Here is a 19,333-nt window from a genome sequence, read left to right as displayed (position 1 = left end):
AGCAGTTTAACCGGAAGTGTCCGTTCTTCTTCTTTGAACTTGAGATGGAGTTGAAGTTCAACGTCAGTGTAACAGCAGGTAAATCTTTTTGAGCAGAGGTTGATAGTTCATCAGGTATTGCAGTGAGATTTCCCCCACATCAGACTTAGTTTAACGAGTTTAACGGCTCTTTACAAGTTCGTAACATATAAGAGTAGATGAGTTTCCTTTCCCTTAATGTTTATTGAGCATTATACATCATTGAAATGTATTTATGGACAACAAAAATAGCCTTCAATTGTACTTACTTAATACATTTATAATAATTTAACCTATGTCCATAAAAATAAATAAATAAACTTTTTGTGACCCAAGACCCGAGCTTAGAAATCATTTACGTCGGTAGTTCATATGAAGCCAGTTGTCAGTCATGTGAAATTGATATGAAAAGTCTTTAACACCAAAGTTGAAATCTGACACAAAATGTATGTTTAAGCAAATTAAAATGCTAAATAATTAAGGCGACCATTGAAGGCGAGAAGGTAATTTGAGTGGCATGCTGTTTGATCGAGTACCCATATTGTGAAAACTACAAAGAGACACGGGAAGGCAACAAGTCAGCCGGAGTGTTGTAATATACCACGGTAGACTGGGCTTGTCGTGTCTGTCAGAGACACAATATTAATGTTAATGCATGAGGGCGTTTTCATTTAGGACACGGTGATGGATAACATTTTCCATGCAACAGATATTTGGTGCAAATGTATTAACAGGAAGATAAAACAATGCACCTCTGGGCGAGGTTATTATCCTCTTTGTTGCCTCTCCTCTACAGTCAGGTACATGTGTGGCCAAAAAAACCCAAAACATCAGGGCTGACATTTAAAAAGTCAGACTTTTATCATTCTTGTCTCTGGAAACACCCATAAAAAACTAAACCAACACAGGCAGTGGAAGAGGCTTTTCAAAGACTTTATGGGTCACTCGTGTCATGATGGAGACGTTTTAACTGAACCAAGTCCTCCATTAACCTTTCTCTGACACAGAATGGAAGCAGTTGTTCCTGTCTCGCTTCATGTCCCATTGTGTGACTTTTGTCGATGACTCAGTTTGACACTGTGCTTCCTTCAAATACAAAAATAACGCACAACCAAAGATGGTGAGATCCGCACCTCAAATGGAACCTCTCTGGGCCCAAAGCAGCACAGCCTAAAGGGCCCTGTGGTTGACAGTTGCCTGAGTACTAATGCACTTTGAGGTGGGGTTCACAAGGGAATGATGCAAACACAGAACCAAACAGTCATTGAGCAACCACTGGTTTCAAGGAATGTGAATCAGACAAGGTACAACAGGTTCAATCAGTCTTCTGTTGGGTCAGACATTAAGGGATTAAGGAGTATTTTCAAAAGAGAAAGAGAACTATGTTTGAAAGCCCTGAAACAAGTACTTTAACAAACAGAAAGCCAGCAATGTTACAGATTTCATGTGTTAAAGGGGTTAAAGAGAATTTAGTGCTGAGGGAAGGAGGATCAAGAGAAGACGATGGAGAAAATGAGCTTAATGTAACAGGTCAGATGAGGACTGCAGCAGCTGCATAATGACACTGCATTAAGTCCCTGTGCATATTACATGTAGGTGAGAGAGTGAACCAGACTCTGTAGTTCAGTGCATCTGCAGCTCAATTAATATTCAACTAATATTTGATTCCAGATGTCCTTCCTTTTTGGATTTGCTGCTTACATCAGTGAAGCTTTATGTTTCCTGTCCTCCTCCCTCGATACATTATCACTCCTTATCACAGTCCTTCTCTATGCAGTGTAATTGTTATTTTGATGTCTAACAGTATTACCCCTCAGACATCTAGACTGACACTATAACAAATCATTTATTTTCATACATGAAGTATTAGCTTTAAAAATGTCTTCAAGATCATTCAAACCCTCTTCAGGTTTAGTGATGTTATCAAAATGCTAATGTTAAAAAAACACACACGTAAAACTTAAATTCAAAACACAAAATGACATGGCTACAATGGTAAATAATTTATTTATTATCTGATGAACACCAACAAGTTAATTAATCGTTCTTTGAGTCCATAGACACACAAACATCTATGTGGACAAAATGCAGCCAGGCTTAAACTTTTAAGATTTTCCTCATACTGTTTAGACTCTGCAGTTTCCACCATATTGTCACTTTTACCAAGCTGAGTCAGTCTGTTTTTGTGGACTATTATTAGTTAATGTTATTTGCTTTCCTACCAGTAGGTGGTGCCAAATAACTGAGAATGCTGTTATCCATGTCTGAATGGAATAGAAAGTGAGGATTATGGCAGTAGCAGCTTTTCAGTAAAAATCAGTCATGAGTAAATTTACAAATTTGTGTCATGTTATAGCTCAGATTTTGGCACAATTAACATAAAAAGTACCAGCTTATATTTTTTATTTTTGCTTTTACCTTGAATTACTTATTTGAAGAAAAGCCAAATAAATAAATATATTTTGCTCTCCTATTTCTGACAGTTTAACTGTACAATATGTTGAGTGTGTAGAGACGACATAAAAAAAAGATGACAAAAGTGCATTTGTGGTTAGTTTTTTATTCTTTCAACCATCCCAACAGCTTTAATCTTTTTTGAATCATCCATCCCATTTCACCCTCTTCTTCATATCAAGTAATCCTCATCATTATCCCTTTTGCATTATGCTATCAGTAGTTCTAGAGGTGCTTTACATTAGCACTGTCCCCTTCTGGTCCCTTATTTCAAACAATATATTTACAAAGGTAACACAAAACAGGAGCCATCTTGTATGTTTACCTTCTGTATCCACTGACTAGTTTGAATATCTTACATGCATGAACTCAAAGGACCACAGAGACCAAATGTTGCTCAGTGATAAGCAGTCTTAGGCAAATACAGTCAAAAAAATATTTTAACAACAGTTAAACTGCATTTCTTTGCCCTTACATCCCAGTAAAAACACTGATGGGGGTCCTCAGTGGAAAATAATGAAAAAAAAAAAAACAAGTGTTTTTGATGCCATTTCAAGTACAGTTTACACACAGGAGTCTAAACAAAACATTCTGGCACAGCCAAGCTTAAAGATTAATTTAAACAGGCGCTCCCTTTAAGGCTTTTTTTTGGGGGGGCTAAACAAAATTAAGAATCAAGTGCATGAAGCCAGTGCTGTTTTACATTTCAGCACTGAAAATGCTCTAAAAACATTTGACATCCACTGGCACATTTCATTTCAGCACAGACAAGTTCTTCTGAGGATGACAACCTTTCAAAGGCACAGTGACAGATGAGTTTAGGGGATATTCTTAATTTTACACAACAGGAAAGAATAGATTACAACATTCCTGTCAACTCACTAAGCCCTGTGGGGCAAACTGCACTTAGTGCAAATGCTTAATGAATGCTTCAAGTCTTGTTCAGGCAGCTTTCTACCATGAAACCTGCTCCACAGGAAAGAGAATAGAGAAGCAGTCTAGTATGACCACAGCGCACGCTCCCTGTTTTTCCTCTCACATGATGGAGCATGTCAGGATGTAGCTGGTTTGGGGCAAAATGCAGCTGACCTTACATTCCTGGCATGGCTTCTTAGAGCAGCCCATCTTTAAACAGTTTTTTTTTTTTGACAAGTAAAGAAACAAGCAGGAAGATTGAACAATAATAATTAATATTAATTGCACAGTAAGGTAACGTTCTGTAGTGCAGCATGATTTTGCATCTAGTCCTCGAGGAAATGCTTTGTCTTTAAATCTCTCTGACAGGCACTTCTTTGTGTGCTGGACAGTCAAACCAGTTTTCACTACTTTCGATGTGTTTGCAAGAACACGTGACAATAATGACACTTAAGGTTTTGCGCTGGGCTCCAGTTTGGTTGCAGAGGCACTTGGATGAAAGCAACACAAAAAGTAAAAGTCTCAAGTTCAGCTGGTCTCCTTAAAAAAAAAAACCAAATAATCCTCACCTTGAAATTCTCATTCACTCGGCCACAATCTGCACTTATTCGGTCATTCACGCGGACATAAAAGCTCTGAATTGGGTGAATCATTGGCTTAAAGTGACTTTTCACCACCTTTTTATTTGCTCGTCATTCCCATTCAAAAGGAGTGCAGACATGGAGAGCTAGAGAATTGGGAGCAGCGGAGAAGACATCCACTGTAGTAATTGCACTCTGGTCAAAGAAGGTCACTTGAGGTTTCCTGCTACTTTCTTCTCTTTCTCCTTCTACCACTCAAACTTCCACTGCTGGGTTTTGTCTCCCGGGACGCACCGTCTCATCTGGGTGTCTGTGCGGCCCTCCGGCGTGCGGTAGGCTGTCACACACATGTCTGAATGAGGATGGTAGATGGTCCCGTCCTGAAAGGGTTTTGGGGGGGAATGTAGATTAGGTTTGTGCTTGAGTGAGAAGTGTTTTTGTGTGTGTGTGCGTGCATGCGTGCGTGTGTGCGCGCCCCTCACCTTCCTGAACTCCCAGACGATACTGGGAGGTTTGAGCTCCCCGTCACGAGGACAGTGCCTCATCCCGATGGAGGTCTGTCCTTCGAGCACTTCGGCACACAGCTCCGTCACCGAGTTGAAACGGATCTCCTTCTGAGATGTGTATTCAAAGTACTGGAGCAGAAGAAAGGCATGGTTATGTAGCTATTTGCTCTGTATATACATATATTAAAAAAAAGTTTGTATTCAAAAATTTCTTTGGAAAGCAACCCAACTGGAGAAGCAGTAGAGACTGTAACACACTGTTCGGGCTCCTTTCCAGTTCTTTCAATACATCTTTCTTTCTACCTTAATCTCTCCTTATTCAGAAAGCTTTTCAGCAAGAACAATAGACCAGTTTGACGTGGTTTGTTTTTCTACTCGGATTACAGGATGTTTCTCTCGTCCTCGCCTGTGGGATCAGGTCCTGCATAGGCCACCGTTGCATGGCGTGTCTGCATGTGTATCGAGGGATCTCATCAATAAAGATGGGGCCTTGGCCCTCTCAATCAAGCAGGCGCGAACACAAACCCAACTCTCCCCCCTCTCCGGTGTCATTTCAACATCCCGGCCCGTTGGGACAAAAGATAGCAACAATCCCTCGGCTGCCCGTTAAACGGAGGGTCAGGTAATCAATCTTCATACCTCCCCATCCTTCTCTTCACATCTCATACATCTTTCAGGTGCATCGGGGCCCATAATGGCCGTTTCTAATAAAAGACTCACTCGGGGCCCCTGTGTCTGGCTTCAAACTTATTTACCCAGGCTGTGCCATTCATTCTGCCAGCAAGGCTCATGTATCTTTTAAATGGAACGTGGTTCTTATGTGGGCCAGGGAAGGGGGAGCAGGAGGGAGGCGGTGAAGGGCCCTGAGGTTTTTGTTTCAGCGGGGAGCCATTCAAACATTGATTTTCAGTCACACATGGTGCTTTTTGTGACACCTGATGCGGTGTATCAGTGGGGTAATCAGAGATATCAAGCAGGTTGGAGATTCACAGAAAGGAGCTCTGCCTATTGACTGACTCCAACATTAAATTTACATCCTCGCAGACAAATAATCTGCCGCTTGCAAAACCATCCATCACCGGAGCTGGCAGGTGTTCAGTTTAAAAGCACCTGTGATTCGATTGTGCGACATTTTCGAGTATATGTGGATGCGATGCCAAATGTAGTTTTTCCACTTTTATTACATTCAAGTCAGGCTGGACACACCAGCTGAGAGCAATTTTCTGGTGTGAATCAACTGTGGCAGCTCGTTTTAGGGGTTAGCGGAAAGCGCTGACATTTTAAGATACATCTCCCACAGGGCCAAGAGAGGTTGTGAGATTGTGACAAGAGAGAATACGTGAATGAGAGAGACGGAGAGAGATGGACAAAGACAGAATAAACGGGGTGTGAAATGCCTAATATACCTGGTTGCCTCCCTGGCCATGGCAGCCAAACAGAGAAAGGTGGGCACCTGTGGGACTGTGATCTGGAGCGTTGTAGTCCAGACACTCTGAATGTATCCCTGAGCTACGCACCTGGAAAGAGGAGAGCAATAAATATCAATAAAAATTTAAGTACTGTACTATATTGATTGTCTTAAGAAGTTTCCCTCGGTTGGTTTTATGCTGTACAGGCAGGTCAGACTGTAAGGTCACATACAGAACAGCACCACTGCAGCTGGTAGATTAAGTCCTCTGATTAAATGACAGTCTCCAAAATATCATCTCGAAACAAAAGCAGACTTTTGCCTGCGGTTTGCTTATTTTCCACATCAACACACACCTATTAAGCAATCAATATCAAATAGATAACCTTTTTTTAAAACTTTTTTTAAACTCCTGCTTTCGTATCGATACGCCAATATTTCTACCTGGAATATGCCATATTTTCAGGTAATACCAGTGTGGGCCTGTACTGTAGGCGTGCATTCAAATTTTAGACAGTAGTACCATTCCAGATCCAGATTTTTGGACAATACCTTTGTTACATATACCATATGTGATTTCACAGCTGTCAATGGGAGACAAGTGGCAGCACGACAAGGTGGTGGATTTTTGGATGTTAAGGCCTAGGGGATGTTTGGGGGATTTTTTTTTTGTGTTAAGACATCGTGGTGGGTGAAATACTCCACCAGGTGTCTCTGACTATAATGGTCTTGAGCCCAGTCCAAATGGGTTTCAAAGCCTTTGTTTGTCTTAGTCCAGCTTTATCGCTTCCAGCAGGATTTTCCCCATATCATGCCCCTGCTTCACACTCAGGTTCAGGCTCAAAATAGAAGGAATTAAGGGAGACAGACATGACTGCAATGCCATATCCTTGTGACTTCAGCCTCTAGGTGTAAACCAGCCTAAGAGCTATGATCAGAGTAAGTAAAACACTGATTCTGCAGTTTCATATTATTAAATAATGGAATTCAGATACGCATATGGGACACTCACAGCCCCGTGCCAGCCCTCCCTGTCCTCAGGTACATGTAGGTCGGGGTAGATGTTCTTCAGGTACCAGTCAAAGCTGTTGCACTTCAGCTTCTCCCTCAGCAGCAGCCGCTCAGAGATATCCCCATAGCTTTCCTGTAAAATAAGCACATAGTATATGAGCCATCTTTCGGGAGTTGTGGGTGAAAACAGATGCACCTCAGCCACATGACAACGTCACTTCATCTCCAAGTTTTAACTTTACACATACACATGGCATACACGTGGCATTTTCTTATGTATCTGAAACACCTTAAACTAAACAGTCACACCATAAAAGTAAATATTCACATCCTGGTTATGTCGGCTAAATCCTACACATGTGACTATGTCATCGCCACAAAATCTAACTCGTCGGGTTTGGATTGATCACGCCTACTGTGTTTTAGATATCTGTGTTTGCTGAGGTGAGGAACTCCGCCTTAAACAACTCAAAGTCCAGATCCTTCGCACACCTTACACCTGAATGTAAGTACAGGGTCTCACAGATACAGTCACATACTTAGTGCTCCAGTCAGTCTACCTCAATCAGAATGAATAGAAAATGTCGCTGGGATAAACAATGGAGGAATGCAGTTTCTCAAATAATCAAACAAATTAATAAAAGTACAATTGGAATCACTTTTTAATCCTTTGTGAAAAACTCTTTATGCAGTTGAACCATTTCACAGTAAGTTTCCAAATCGAGGATATAAAAATGTGTTAAAAATTAATGCTGGGTGTTCAATATTCACAGTGAAAGTACTTAATGAAAAAGAATTATGTACTAGTCCAAATCAATATTGCTGTCTCTAGCTCTGCAGTCTGTTAAAACATATCATGATAACAGCCTTGTGGATTTGGAGCCTGTGATCTGGTCTGGTAGTGCTGTGTTCAATCTCCCCCTGACCAGGTAATTTATTGTTTGATCAAAGATCCCCGACATTAATAATGTACTTTTTTTTTCAGATAGGTGAAACTGAGATACATGAATTTTTGATGGTGCTCAATACTCAGAACCTGAGAGGCACGGCACACGTACCACACGCACCATCGTGCGCGCCCTCACACACACGCAAGCCTGACCCAGTCACACGGGCAGTGTTTCATCGTAGGCCGACACCTTGACAGGTGAATCATATCATATGAAACATCTAAATCTAACATCAAATGTAAGCAGCTCCTTTGTTGCACATTAACATGGTGCTGCAGGGTGGAACATGGCATCACTGCACGGCTACAGTTGAATGAAAAACAAACCTGTAACAGGCCGTGTAAGACAGAGCTCAGTGCCTGCTGAATGTATGATTCTAAGGTCAGCACCACGGCAACATGTTTTTAAATCTTTGTTGCTCTAATTTGTAAGTGTCCTACCTTTCTGGCCGGGGGATTCCTGTTGTAGAAGTGTTGTTTATAAGAGTCCATCCAAACCTCTGCGGCTCGTACAGTATTCTGGAGGAAGTTGGGACGTGCATAAGGGGCCTTTTTAGGGAACACGTGGCCCACATGAGAGCAGGGGTGAATCTCCAGGCTGCCCCCACACTGCCACACCTGAGGGGGTTGAACACATGACACACCAAGAGTGAGATTTCTTTGACCTCATTTTATATATATATATATATATATATATATACACACACACACATATACATACACTGTATATAATTGCACAGATATGTTTATCATTAACCTGAAACATGGTCAGTTATACACCACAGGTTGAGCTGATGTGCTACAACTGGTGAACTTTGGCACTTAAATTTCCTGCTGGCATTTATGACTGTGTCTGTCCTTCAAGTATGACTTACCTGCCAATAAACTAGTAGATTATTTATAGGCTGCAAATAGTGGCGTTTTCAAATCAGCAAATGAGAGTTATTAGCAATAAGTCCGTCTGGGAATAAGTCCTTGTGCACATATTAAATTATTCTATTTTTGTCCATACCCATAGAGGCCTAAATCCTTCCTTGAAGGAGGATACAAATCTTAATTCAAACAAAATGATAATTTTTGTGGCGACTGATGCTGGCGCTAAAAATCCTCTTCGAATGATGAACAAAGCTCGCCATCAGTCTCACCGTTAAATTCACCCCACTTCAAACCGAGTCATGCGACTGCATACGGCTGATTTATGGTATCAATTTGCATTGTATAATTGCTTGATCTTTCACCATGGGAAATCAAAAAGAAACAAACAACACCCTTAAAGAATGAAACGTTTTTAATAAGGTATTTCTTAATACTTGGCTGAGCTGCGTTCCAATTACACAAGGCAAAAATCATTATCATATATCCACAGCCAAACAGCTATTTCATGACAGTCGCTTCCATCTTCATTCACCAGGCATTTTACTCCCCACCATACTTTTTGGGTACTCCAGGAACAGACTGAAACCAATTCACTAAACATAAATTATTTATGGGAAAAAAAAGTCCCAGTGAGAGGTATTTTTATTTCCACGTGCATAACAGATCACTCAGGGGAACAATCCATTTGTCCTCACCCTGCAACCACATACGCACTATAAATCATGCACACGCCATTTACGTTGCCTACCTTCGCAGGCTCCTGCTGCAAACTCGCACTTAGCCTAAAATCTCTGCCAATTTGATTGACGCAAACAAGTGAAAAGCGACACCAGTGTCACAACAAGGTATCATCAGCCAATATCAGGGTGGAGTTTCACATGCCGTGGTGTCGACTGTGATCTGACACTGTCATGTGTGTGTCTCTCACACCAGCTACTCACTGACTGTTCGCTGTAAGAAGGATGAATCAAATGATCAGGGGCATACACTGTGAACAAAAAATTCCCTTGGTAATGAGATGCCAATCAACCTCGATTCAATGATCTTTCTGTCTACTTTTTATCACAGTAAAAAACAAAAAACAAAAAATTAGCTGAGTAAATGGGTGTTCTGTGAGTAAGAGACTTTCTGGTAAATCTTTAGTTGGATTAGTCACTCTTCCCCAACATTTTTTAAAAGCCACACACTGGTCTCTCTGTGCTCCTCACTCACTGAAGGAAAACTGAACTCACCCTGAAGGAGAGCTCCAGGTTTTCTCCTCCCCACACCTCCATGCCCATGTCATATGTGCCCAGGTACTCAAAGTAGGCCTTGCTCACAGCAAATAATCCGCCTGCCATTGTAGGAGATCTGGAAGAAATACAAGAAAAACAAGGTCACGTGCCAGTGTGCTAAAGTGATCTTCCATGTGAGTAGACCTTGTGAGGTATCAAACTGTCACCTGATGGGGTCAATGCGAGACTTGCGCCTCTTGCGTTCCACTTCAGGGACCGAGTGCCACTGAAAGGTGAGTCTCCAGTCAAACCCCCCGATCATTGGCTCATCTGTTTGCATGTAAAACTCAAAAGTGTTCCAGTCGATAGTGTCAATCACAGGGCACACAATGGTACTGGCGTTCTCACCGATCCTAAACACAAAGCACGGCCAATAACAAGCAGAGAGTAGGGAGAGAAGAGAAAAGACAAAAATTAAACTCTGCTTTAGCATTTTGTATTGCTTCCCGTTCAGATTTGATGTTCTTATTCATCTAATTTGGTCAACCCACCTTTCTAGCAGAGGCTCGATCCAGCCAGGGACGCACTCACAGTGGCAATCGAGAAATGTCAATACATCGCCAGTAGCATAGGTGGCGCCAATGAGACGTGCCCGGACCAGCCCTTCTCTTTTGTTGGTCTGGATGAGCCGCACACGCTTCAGATTACTGATGTAGTCAGCTAGCTGGGATTTCAAGTAGCCTATTTTTTTATAACACACACACACAATTATCATTTGTAACATTAAAGCTTTGTTACATCCTCTTTCTACATGTAACTCTCCTTTAATCGCTTAAAGCTCCTTTAATAGTCAGTGGGTAATTGACTTAACTCAAAACAGTTAATTTAAAGCTGCAAAACCGAAACATTTAGTTAAAAGAGGCTCAAAGGCTACAGAGTTGATTAAAAGTTCTATGATTTCGTAAATACTGCCACCCTTTTTTTTTAATAAACGTGAGTTGACTGATTTGATTCAGTACTAAAATATGGATTCATGCAGGTTTAACCACTTGCTCACCATAAAACCTTTGCTGCTGAATGAATTCCTACTTATAAATTCGTTTCACAGTTATCTAAACTCCAACTGCACAAGTTGCATTAACAAACCTTTTATGGGAAGAGGACAATGGACAAAAAAAAACGAGGCTTGGTGTGCTAGACCCTGTTCAACCAGCTTGGAAACATAAGAGAAAACTGTCAGTCATCCAGTCGCTGACTGTCTGCAGTAACCGTTCTGGTTGGGGAATGGCATTTCTAGCATTCCATTTGGTAAGGGTGGTCAGACGAGAGGAAACGATGTCATGGCAGCTCGGTGCTCGCTGAAGTCATCATTATGGTGTAATGTCTCCTACATACACGGACCAGACGAGCTGGGACCGAATACTAATTCCATTAAGGCAAACAGACTTCAAGCTGCTCCTATATCCAGTTTCTGAGACCAAGTAGTATCATTCTCAGAGTTCAGCCATGGTCTGCAGAAATCAGCTGACATTTCCATTCGCTGATGGAAACTGTGAGATGCAGTAGAAAGCTCAGAGGAAGATAGTAAGTGGACGTTTGAGCTGAGACTTCTGTCACACTTTGCTGTTCCCAAGGACAAGGATGAACTTCCTTACTAAATTTCAAACTTTCAAAGTATCATTAAGATTGCTGACTGTGCAGCAACACTTAAGGCTAAAGAATGATATGGAATTTAAATAAATAACATCCTGGAAATTGGAGGCTGCTATCACAGCCCAAATGTCGCCTCCAGGGATCAATAAAGTGTTATCTTATCCTATCAAAACCACAAATTTACATAGATACAAAAGCACACAGAGTGAGACAAGCAGAGGCTAGAGCAGAGCCCAACAGGCAACAAGAAAAATAAACTGCAACTGCCTTGCCAAGAACTGGCTCACTTCTAATAATATTTATAGCATTTTTACCAAAAATCCATTTATTTTCATAACCTTTTAAAAAAAAATGACAATATGAAAAGCCAACCCTTTTCGGTGTGCCCTGCAGTAACTCTACACTTTATTCCACCATTAAAGGAATGTGTCCTGACTTGTTCCTTAGGATGTTTTCCTAATTGCTCTCAGAATACATCCAGAGGCATTATCTATTCACTGGTCCATAGATAGCATCTTTTTTCTATATATAGCAGAGTCCTGCTTGACTTGTTCCCTTGTACGTTGTCAAAGTGACAAAATCAAAGCTCAGCCGAGGTTCGGTTTGTTCACTTCACTAAACTAGGCCAACTCCTCTTTGTTTTTGAGCTTGAAAGACTTTTTTTTTCTCAGTTTTATTTTTACAGACCAAAAAAAAAAAAAAAAAAGACATTTGTTTATTTATCAGTAAATGTTGAGTGTCAGACCTCGGTCACTGTAGTCATCGATGAGGATGATCTCCCTCAGCAGGATGGCAGGCGTGGTCTCCAGCACGCTGTGAATAGTCCTCAACAGGGTGGACCAGGCCTCGTTGTAGAAGGCTATGATCACAGAGGTGGTGGGTAAACGCCGGTAGTCAAACTTCTTACTTCGACATCTAAAGTGTGTTTGTGTGTGTGTGGGTGAAGTGCAGGGAGAGACAGAGTTGACATAAGCAGATGTATACATGTGGAGTACATATTTATGAAACAAAAAATGTAACTCCCTAAATGCCGGAAGACCGGCAAAGACTATTTCTGCATACGGCCAGAGAGACTTCGGCAAATACTGCGGCAAGAGGAGGTGTCTGGTCCTAATCCAGATGGCAGTCATTAAAACAATAAGGAGCAGCAGAAATATGGTTGGGGGTAGGGAGGGTATCACACCAACGAGCTACATACCACAGCAGCGCTCTGGGAGAAACTACAGAAACAAGGGCAAACAGACGGAAAGAGCAGAAGAGAGAGGTTGGGAAAAACTGGATGAAAAGCTGAAAAAATGGAAACTAATAACTTGATGGAAAGAGAACAAAAGAGAGCAGAGAGAGAGAGAGAGGGAAAAATGAAAAGAGAAAAAAGGAAACATTTTTGTTTATGAGGTGTATTTCTGTGAATCAGTGTTGCACAACTCTGTGAGAGCGTAACCACTGGCACAGGATGAATGACTTCTGGTAATTTTGTCTCTCGAGGCTCAAATCACAACTATGACACTGCTGGAAGTGCAGTTCAGATCAGAACAAATGTACTACGTCCTTGCTTTAGCCACGACCAGTTCAAATCAGCCATTTTCCTCTCCTTCAGAAGCACCGTGTTTACAGCGCTGCGGCACTTTCACGACGGAGAGGGGAGTCCAAAGTGACTCTGCCACAAAACCTGCTCCCATGAGGCAACTGATGTAATTATGGAGTAGGTGCAGAACTGCAACAAGCACGTAATCCCACACACACACACACACACACACACACACACACACACACACACACACACACACACACACACACACACACACACACACACACCACCTTAAAATAAATTAGCCTGGGAGGACATAACACATTTGCTTACATTGTTGCTTGGCTTTAAGCCAAACAGAAACACCTGTGCACCGGGGACAGTCTGACAACAGGAAGAGACATTCACCATCCATTCACTGATATCTGTCTCACAAATCTCACTTCATGTATAACAGCCCGTAATGACTGACTGCCAGTTCTACGCTGGATGACTGCCAGTCGCACCACAGCTGCATGTGTATAGCTAGAAAAAAAACTTGTACCAAAATTGGCCAAAATATTATCCACGCAACAAGTCTGTGGATAAGATCGGTTCATGCAAAAATAGCACAGACCACCAGTGTGGCCTGTGCTGTGAGGAGACAGACAATAAAGGACATGCAGTCTCTATTACCACTAATGTCAGGTTCACAGCCAGTCACTAAAACACTAACAGGTAGCAGGCGAGGGGGAAAAAAAGCTTTTGCACTTCAAGAATGTTGCTGTACTATACAGGGGAGGGAGTGTTTTAAAAGCACTGATTACTATTATGCTGCAGCCTGATAACGATATCACGGTGCAGGCTCTGAAAGTTATCTTTGAAGGAGCACAGGGTTTGACTTTCCACCTTCCAGGCAGATTCCTCATCCCAGCGAGAAGATCAAAAAGCATCTTATCAGTCCATCTCTGGAAGCATCTCGCTGGTAAAATGTTTTCCTCCAGTTTCACTTTCGTGACCTATGACATTCATTTTTCTGTTGTCAGCAGCTTGAAGTCAGCTTAAGAGAACTTAGTGTGGCATGTTAAATGTTCTACAGGCTACACTCACGTGTAATCATGAATCCACTGCTAAAGAGAATCTGTGCTTCACTGGTATACTCCAGGCCACACAAAACAAAACATACGGTCTTTACAAAATCAAATGGTGGTTCCCACCACACTGATGGATCCCACATCTGGATTTCATTAGGTTGGGAGCCAGCAAGGGATAAGGAAAAACTACTAATAAAAGACATCATACTCTGTGTTTCATCACAGGCTGAGCTGTGGACAACAACTCCGGAAGGAATAAATCCATTCAGGCAGAGAGCTGCTTACACCAGCTTCAGTAAACCCTGAAATGCATTATGAGGGCCTTCAGCTTTGTCTCTAACTGTCAGTGGATAACTGATTCCAGTAAAGAGCTCAACTTAATCTCTATTGAGTAATTTATCCCTGACACAGCTGCGGCACAGCTATCAGCTCCATGCCGTGTTCAGGGCCAGAGATACATATATGTTTTGGCTGGAAGCTCAAAGAAAATAACAAGCAATAAAAAAAAAAACAAAATGGTGATTTGCTGGAAAACAATTTTAGTCAACTGGCTATCACAGCCCATTAGTCAGTAAGTGACTAATGGGTCATTCTTTTTTGGGATGTCGTTTTGCTCTACTCACTCATTCATCCTGTGGTCCTGTATATGCCGATGGAGGGAAATCTTGTCACTGACATAGATATTGATAGCGTAGCGCTCTACAGTGTCTTGCTCCTGTTTCTTTTCCTCAGGACTGAGGTTGAGATGTGTGGCTCGACCCCACTCTCCTGGCGCGCTGTTGTCTGGTGGTGGCTTAGTGTAGAGAGGCCTAGCCAGCTGCCCATCAGCCCCGCTCTCCTCTATGGAGAGCTGTCTCGCCCGAAGTTCGTGGTCCTCATCGTCCTCCTCTACAGAGGAAGAGGACGGGAAAGAGGAGCGTGCTAACAAAAGGTAGCCCAGCCACAGCAGCCACAGCAGGAAGCCAGCCTTGGCCAGCACGCCCAATTTTCGAGAGCAACGCCCCCTCATGACGGAAAGCCCGGCGGAGGCACCGTGACTGGCTGAGCTTCGGGGTGCCCTACAGGACACAAATCTCTGGAGAACAGAAAAAGAGACACAGACATAACAGAAATATGATTATTAATGTTTTTAAATGGCATTTCAGAAACACAAAACAGAGAGCACAAGTGTCTGCATTACAAGAAAAAAAAAATCCACCTGTGGCACCGAGCAACTACCACTGACAAGAGTGAACTCCAGTAACAGAGTTCTCCCCTTTAGAATGACGTTTGATCAAGTAAATTTTATTCACACAGTGAAGTTTTTCACCTAAACACTAACACCCAAGAAAGAAAGAGCTGGACGCTAAATTCACAATTGCCCTGAGGCCACCGCTCCAATAGATCAGACCACAAGTAATCAACACCGACATCATAAATATAATCGCTTGCTCGGGGCTGCATTAAGATGCTCATTAAATTCAAATTGCAAAGATGGAGGCTAAATTATGGCTTACAGCACAGTAATGTGCTGAAGAAATTGAGGCTGTGATGCACTCCAATGAGAGATGTGTTAACCTGATGCACTTCATTACAACAGTGCAGTTATAGTCACAGTGCACCACAGTGAATGTTAAATGAGAGTTTTAGCCATATCATTGTACTGTGATGCTGCCCATTGTTACATGTCATGTGAGGTTTGTGCGGTTAGAAAAATCTTGCACGCCTGAAATCTTGCGTGCAGAAGCTCATATCAGATTGTTGTTGTTTTTTTGTTTTTTTAGCCACAGCTAAAATCTTTTCTGGAAGAATCTGATTTGATGAATCACATTTTCGGTCAAGCTTCTCCAATTTTCCTGACATATAATGACACAATGGAATATATCAGTTTTGTGTTACGCAGCTCGCCCAGCCCTTTACATCAAAGCTTACATGCATTAAAAAAAACAAAAATAATTCAGCAAGCCTTTGGTTTACAGTTAGATAAAGAATCTGGCTTTTTTTTTAAAGGGTTCCTCATTTAAGGACTTCCATTCTCTTCCATTGAGCCAAAAATAGATTTTGCCCCAAAACTGAGGTGGAATATTTGCACCGGGACAGATCCCTTTTTTGTGAACTTAAAAATAGGATTAGCCTAGATTTATAGATTCATGAGGAAAGCAATTTAGATGTTCACGACTGACAGATCAGCCCAGCATGCCAGAATCCGAAAGAGGGCTGTGGTAAAAACAGGGCACTTAGCTATGTTTACAGTGAAATGAATGTAATCACATAATTGTGTTGCATTAATATTAAAGCAGTGTGCCATTTACAGTAACGCCAGCCAGTCCCACACAGGTTTAGCAGCAATACTGACACACACACAGCCAGTTCTTCTCCTTCGTCATACCAGGGCGTAGTGATAGTTATTTCCTATTTCTGCAAAAAAAAAAGATTAATCATGGGAACAATTTAACTTTGCTTCTGAGAAAATGTTGTAACATGAAACAGAAAACTGCATGAGGGTTTTGTGTGAGAGTCTACGCATCTATGGTTCAAAGTCAGAGGGAACTCAATTTCCTCTGTGAGTCTTTCAAGGCAGCAGCACAGCCCTTTCACTCCAGCCTGGGCCCTGGCCAGAGGAGAAGGGAGTCCTGAGGTTACAAAATGGAGACGCTTGCAGACAAAACCCCCTTTTATTGACTGTTCATCGCACCTTCCACTCTCTCTGAATCTGATAGCCTTACTAGGGAGCTGTTTGGAAAGAGCAGGAGGGGACAGAGGGCTAAGATGCAGCTTAAATCCTTCTCCACTTCTTGAGCAAACGAAAACTCCCCCCCAAAAAAAAAAAAAAATAAAAATAAGGAGATTAGGGATAAGATTTGCATTTGCTTCCAAAGCTGAAATCTGTAGTGCGTGTTTCACCCCGTCACCCTAACAAGATTTTAAAGAGAGAGAGAGAGCGATGGCTCAATGATTTATTTATACAATCATGCAGAGGAAACAAACTAGGATTGATGTTGGAGTCATTTGATTCTCAGATGTCAGCACTGAGGTTTACTGTGTGGCACAGGAGAGAAACCCCATTGCTCTCCATGGTTAGCCTGGAATGAACAGTCTGCCCTGCATTAGAACACATGGCTCATTTCCTCATCAGGGGAGAGAAGGACAAACAGCTAAATAGCTGTAACGTGTGGTATCCAGCAAGAACCAGTGGAACGGGTTGTACAGAAGAAGCAAAGCAGTTAGTCCTTTTCTGTTTGTAAAAGACCCATAAGACGGGATCAGTGACTCCTCTCAACAATGCAAACAGCTCTTTAGTGATTACAATCTGTGTATACAACACTGACAACAAGTGTTTTAAAGGAGCCAGGCTGGGATGAGTGATGAAAGATTTAATTTGAAAGTTGGACAGAGACTTGAAATGTGCTGTAAAACAGAAAAGCTTTGACAAATGCTGCGTCTCTCTCTCCTCGCTTCACTTAAACAGTGAGGATGCCAAAAAAAAAAAAAGATGCCTCGATTGAAAGCAAAAGTAAAACCAAGTGTCTTCTATATTTCCACTGAATGACATGTCAGCCTATGGCTCTCTACGACCTGTCTGCTGGTGTAACTTTTATCTTGAGGAAATAATCTTTTCGGTGGTGTGCTGTCGGGTTGAGGAGGAAAGAGGATTCAAAGAGAGACTGAGAGCAGTGATTGTCTGTCACGGGTCTGACTGCAGTCAATCCACACAGTTCAGCAACAGGTCTCCACGTCTGTCAAACTAAATCAGTGTTAGGATCATAATTTGTCCAGCAGTCAGCAGAGAGGGTGAAAGCTCGAGCCGATCTCTCAATGAACGTCGCCTTAAATTTGCGGATTAACGCAGCAGTGACTCGGGGGAGTAATAACAAATCTCAACTTCACAAAAAGCGCCTCCGACAAACGACTATCAGGAGTGAAGCGGTGACCTTTCGTTAATTTTCCAGTCGGTGTTTGCTTCCTTGTCAAGCCATCGCGCCGAATAACCGTGTTACTTCAGCGGTAGACACGCAAGGAAGTCGACAATGCAAATTAAGTGATCGACATCGCTGACAGGAAAATAACACTTTGAACATAACGTAGGGTGGCTTGACAGTTGCAAAACAACAGTCCTCTCAAAAAAAAGAAGAAGAAATGAAGTTAACTTGTTTGTGTGGGAAAAAAAGAGTTTACCTTCAGAAAAAGTTACATGTCTCGGACTTTCTTCGGGGTTGCTGGGGCCGTTGTTTGTCAGACTGACTGCGGTCGTCTTCTCCTAAAACCTCTGGCTGGCAGATGTCAGCGTACCCACATCCTCTCCTCCACGCTGGGCTTCTGACTTGCGTCAAGGCGACCACAAAAAAACTGAAGTGGTTCCGGTAAAACTTTTCTTAATGAAAGCACGACAGTGGCACCCTTAACCTTTGACGGACGCTACAAGGTACTACAACAACACAAAATAATGAAAATGCTTAATATGCAATAAGTAATTATCGGTACTTATAAGCAGTGTGAGTTTTTAAAGTCTTTCACACAAAAAAAATGATCTTGGACTTTCTCTCAGTTTCCTCAAACTAACGTCCCCATACAAAAAAGTAGAAATACTTAATCGTGCCTTACTTCCGGTGTTGTTAGCGGTGCTCTCCAGGTAGCTTGACGCTGTCCTCTCTGCTAGCTTGTTAGCTGTAATTTGCCTCCCGTGCGTTTAGCCTCTAGCTATAATATGATAATTGGTTCTGTAGCTGGGTTTAATCGTTGGTTCAGTCAGTGACTGTACTCTGCCCCGAATTACTGAGGGCTAACTTTATCTTCAAAGTGTAGCGGTGGAAGCGGAAAACTTACAGACGTGAGTTTTGGATAAGTTTAAAGTGAACAGAAACTGCAATAATACTGAAATATTCAGATTGTCCATGTGACTTGTGCTTGAAAACGAGCACCTGAGTTGCTCTCGTCTCGTTTGATTTATAGATTGTCGCTTCAGATCATGTGTGACCCAGATCAAGTGTGCCCTTCAAATTTATTTTAAGTTCGATCTTTTATTGACAGAGGTTTATATATTCTTTTTTTTTTTTTTTTTTAAAAGGACCAGTTTGTGAAATTATAAAGCTACTTATGCACTAATGCACTGCCTCGTCTGTGGCATATTTACGAACTGTCAACATGAGCTGAGTGACCTTTCCTCTGTA

The 19,333-nt window shown here is 41.9% G+C and overlaps 1 protein-coding gene across 1 annotated transcript; it reads right to left on the bottom strand.

Moving 5' to 3' along the window:
- Positions 1-3,583: 3,583 nt before the first annotated feature.
- On the bottom strand, positions 3,584-18,497 carry poc1bl (POC1 centriolar protein homolog B (Chlamydomonas), like). Its single transcript, XM_041053251.1, has 11 exons — positions 18,342-18,497; positions 14,810-15,261; positions 12,331-12,500; positions 10,484-10,673; positions 10,160-10,345; positions 9,951-10,068; positions 8,284-8,460; positions 6,895-7,026; positions 5,881-5,991; positions 4,451-4,603; positions 3,584-4,348 (listed from the first exon to the last, which is right to left on the bottom strand). Exons 2-11 carry the CDS (start codon positions 15,193-15,195, stop codon positions 4,217-4,219), a joined length of 1,755 nt encoding a protein of 584 aa, XP_040909185.1. The 5' UTR covers positions 15,196-15,261; positions 18,342-18,497; the 3' UTR covers positions 3,584-4,216.
- Between the last annotated feature and the right edge of the window lie 836 nt (positions 18,498-19,333).

Source organism: Toxotes jaculatrix, chromosome 13 (assembly GCF_017976425.1).
Source record: "Toxotes jaculatrix isolate fToxJac2 chromosome 13, fToxJac2.pri, whole genome shotgun sequence".
Lineage (NCBI taxonomy): Eukaryota > Metazoa > Chordata > Actinopteri > Toxotidae > Toxotes > Toxotes jaculatrix.
The sequence above is the reverse complement of the archived record's forward strand: the minus strand, read 5'-3'. Positions and strand labels throughout refer to the sequence as shown.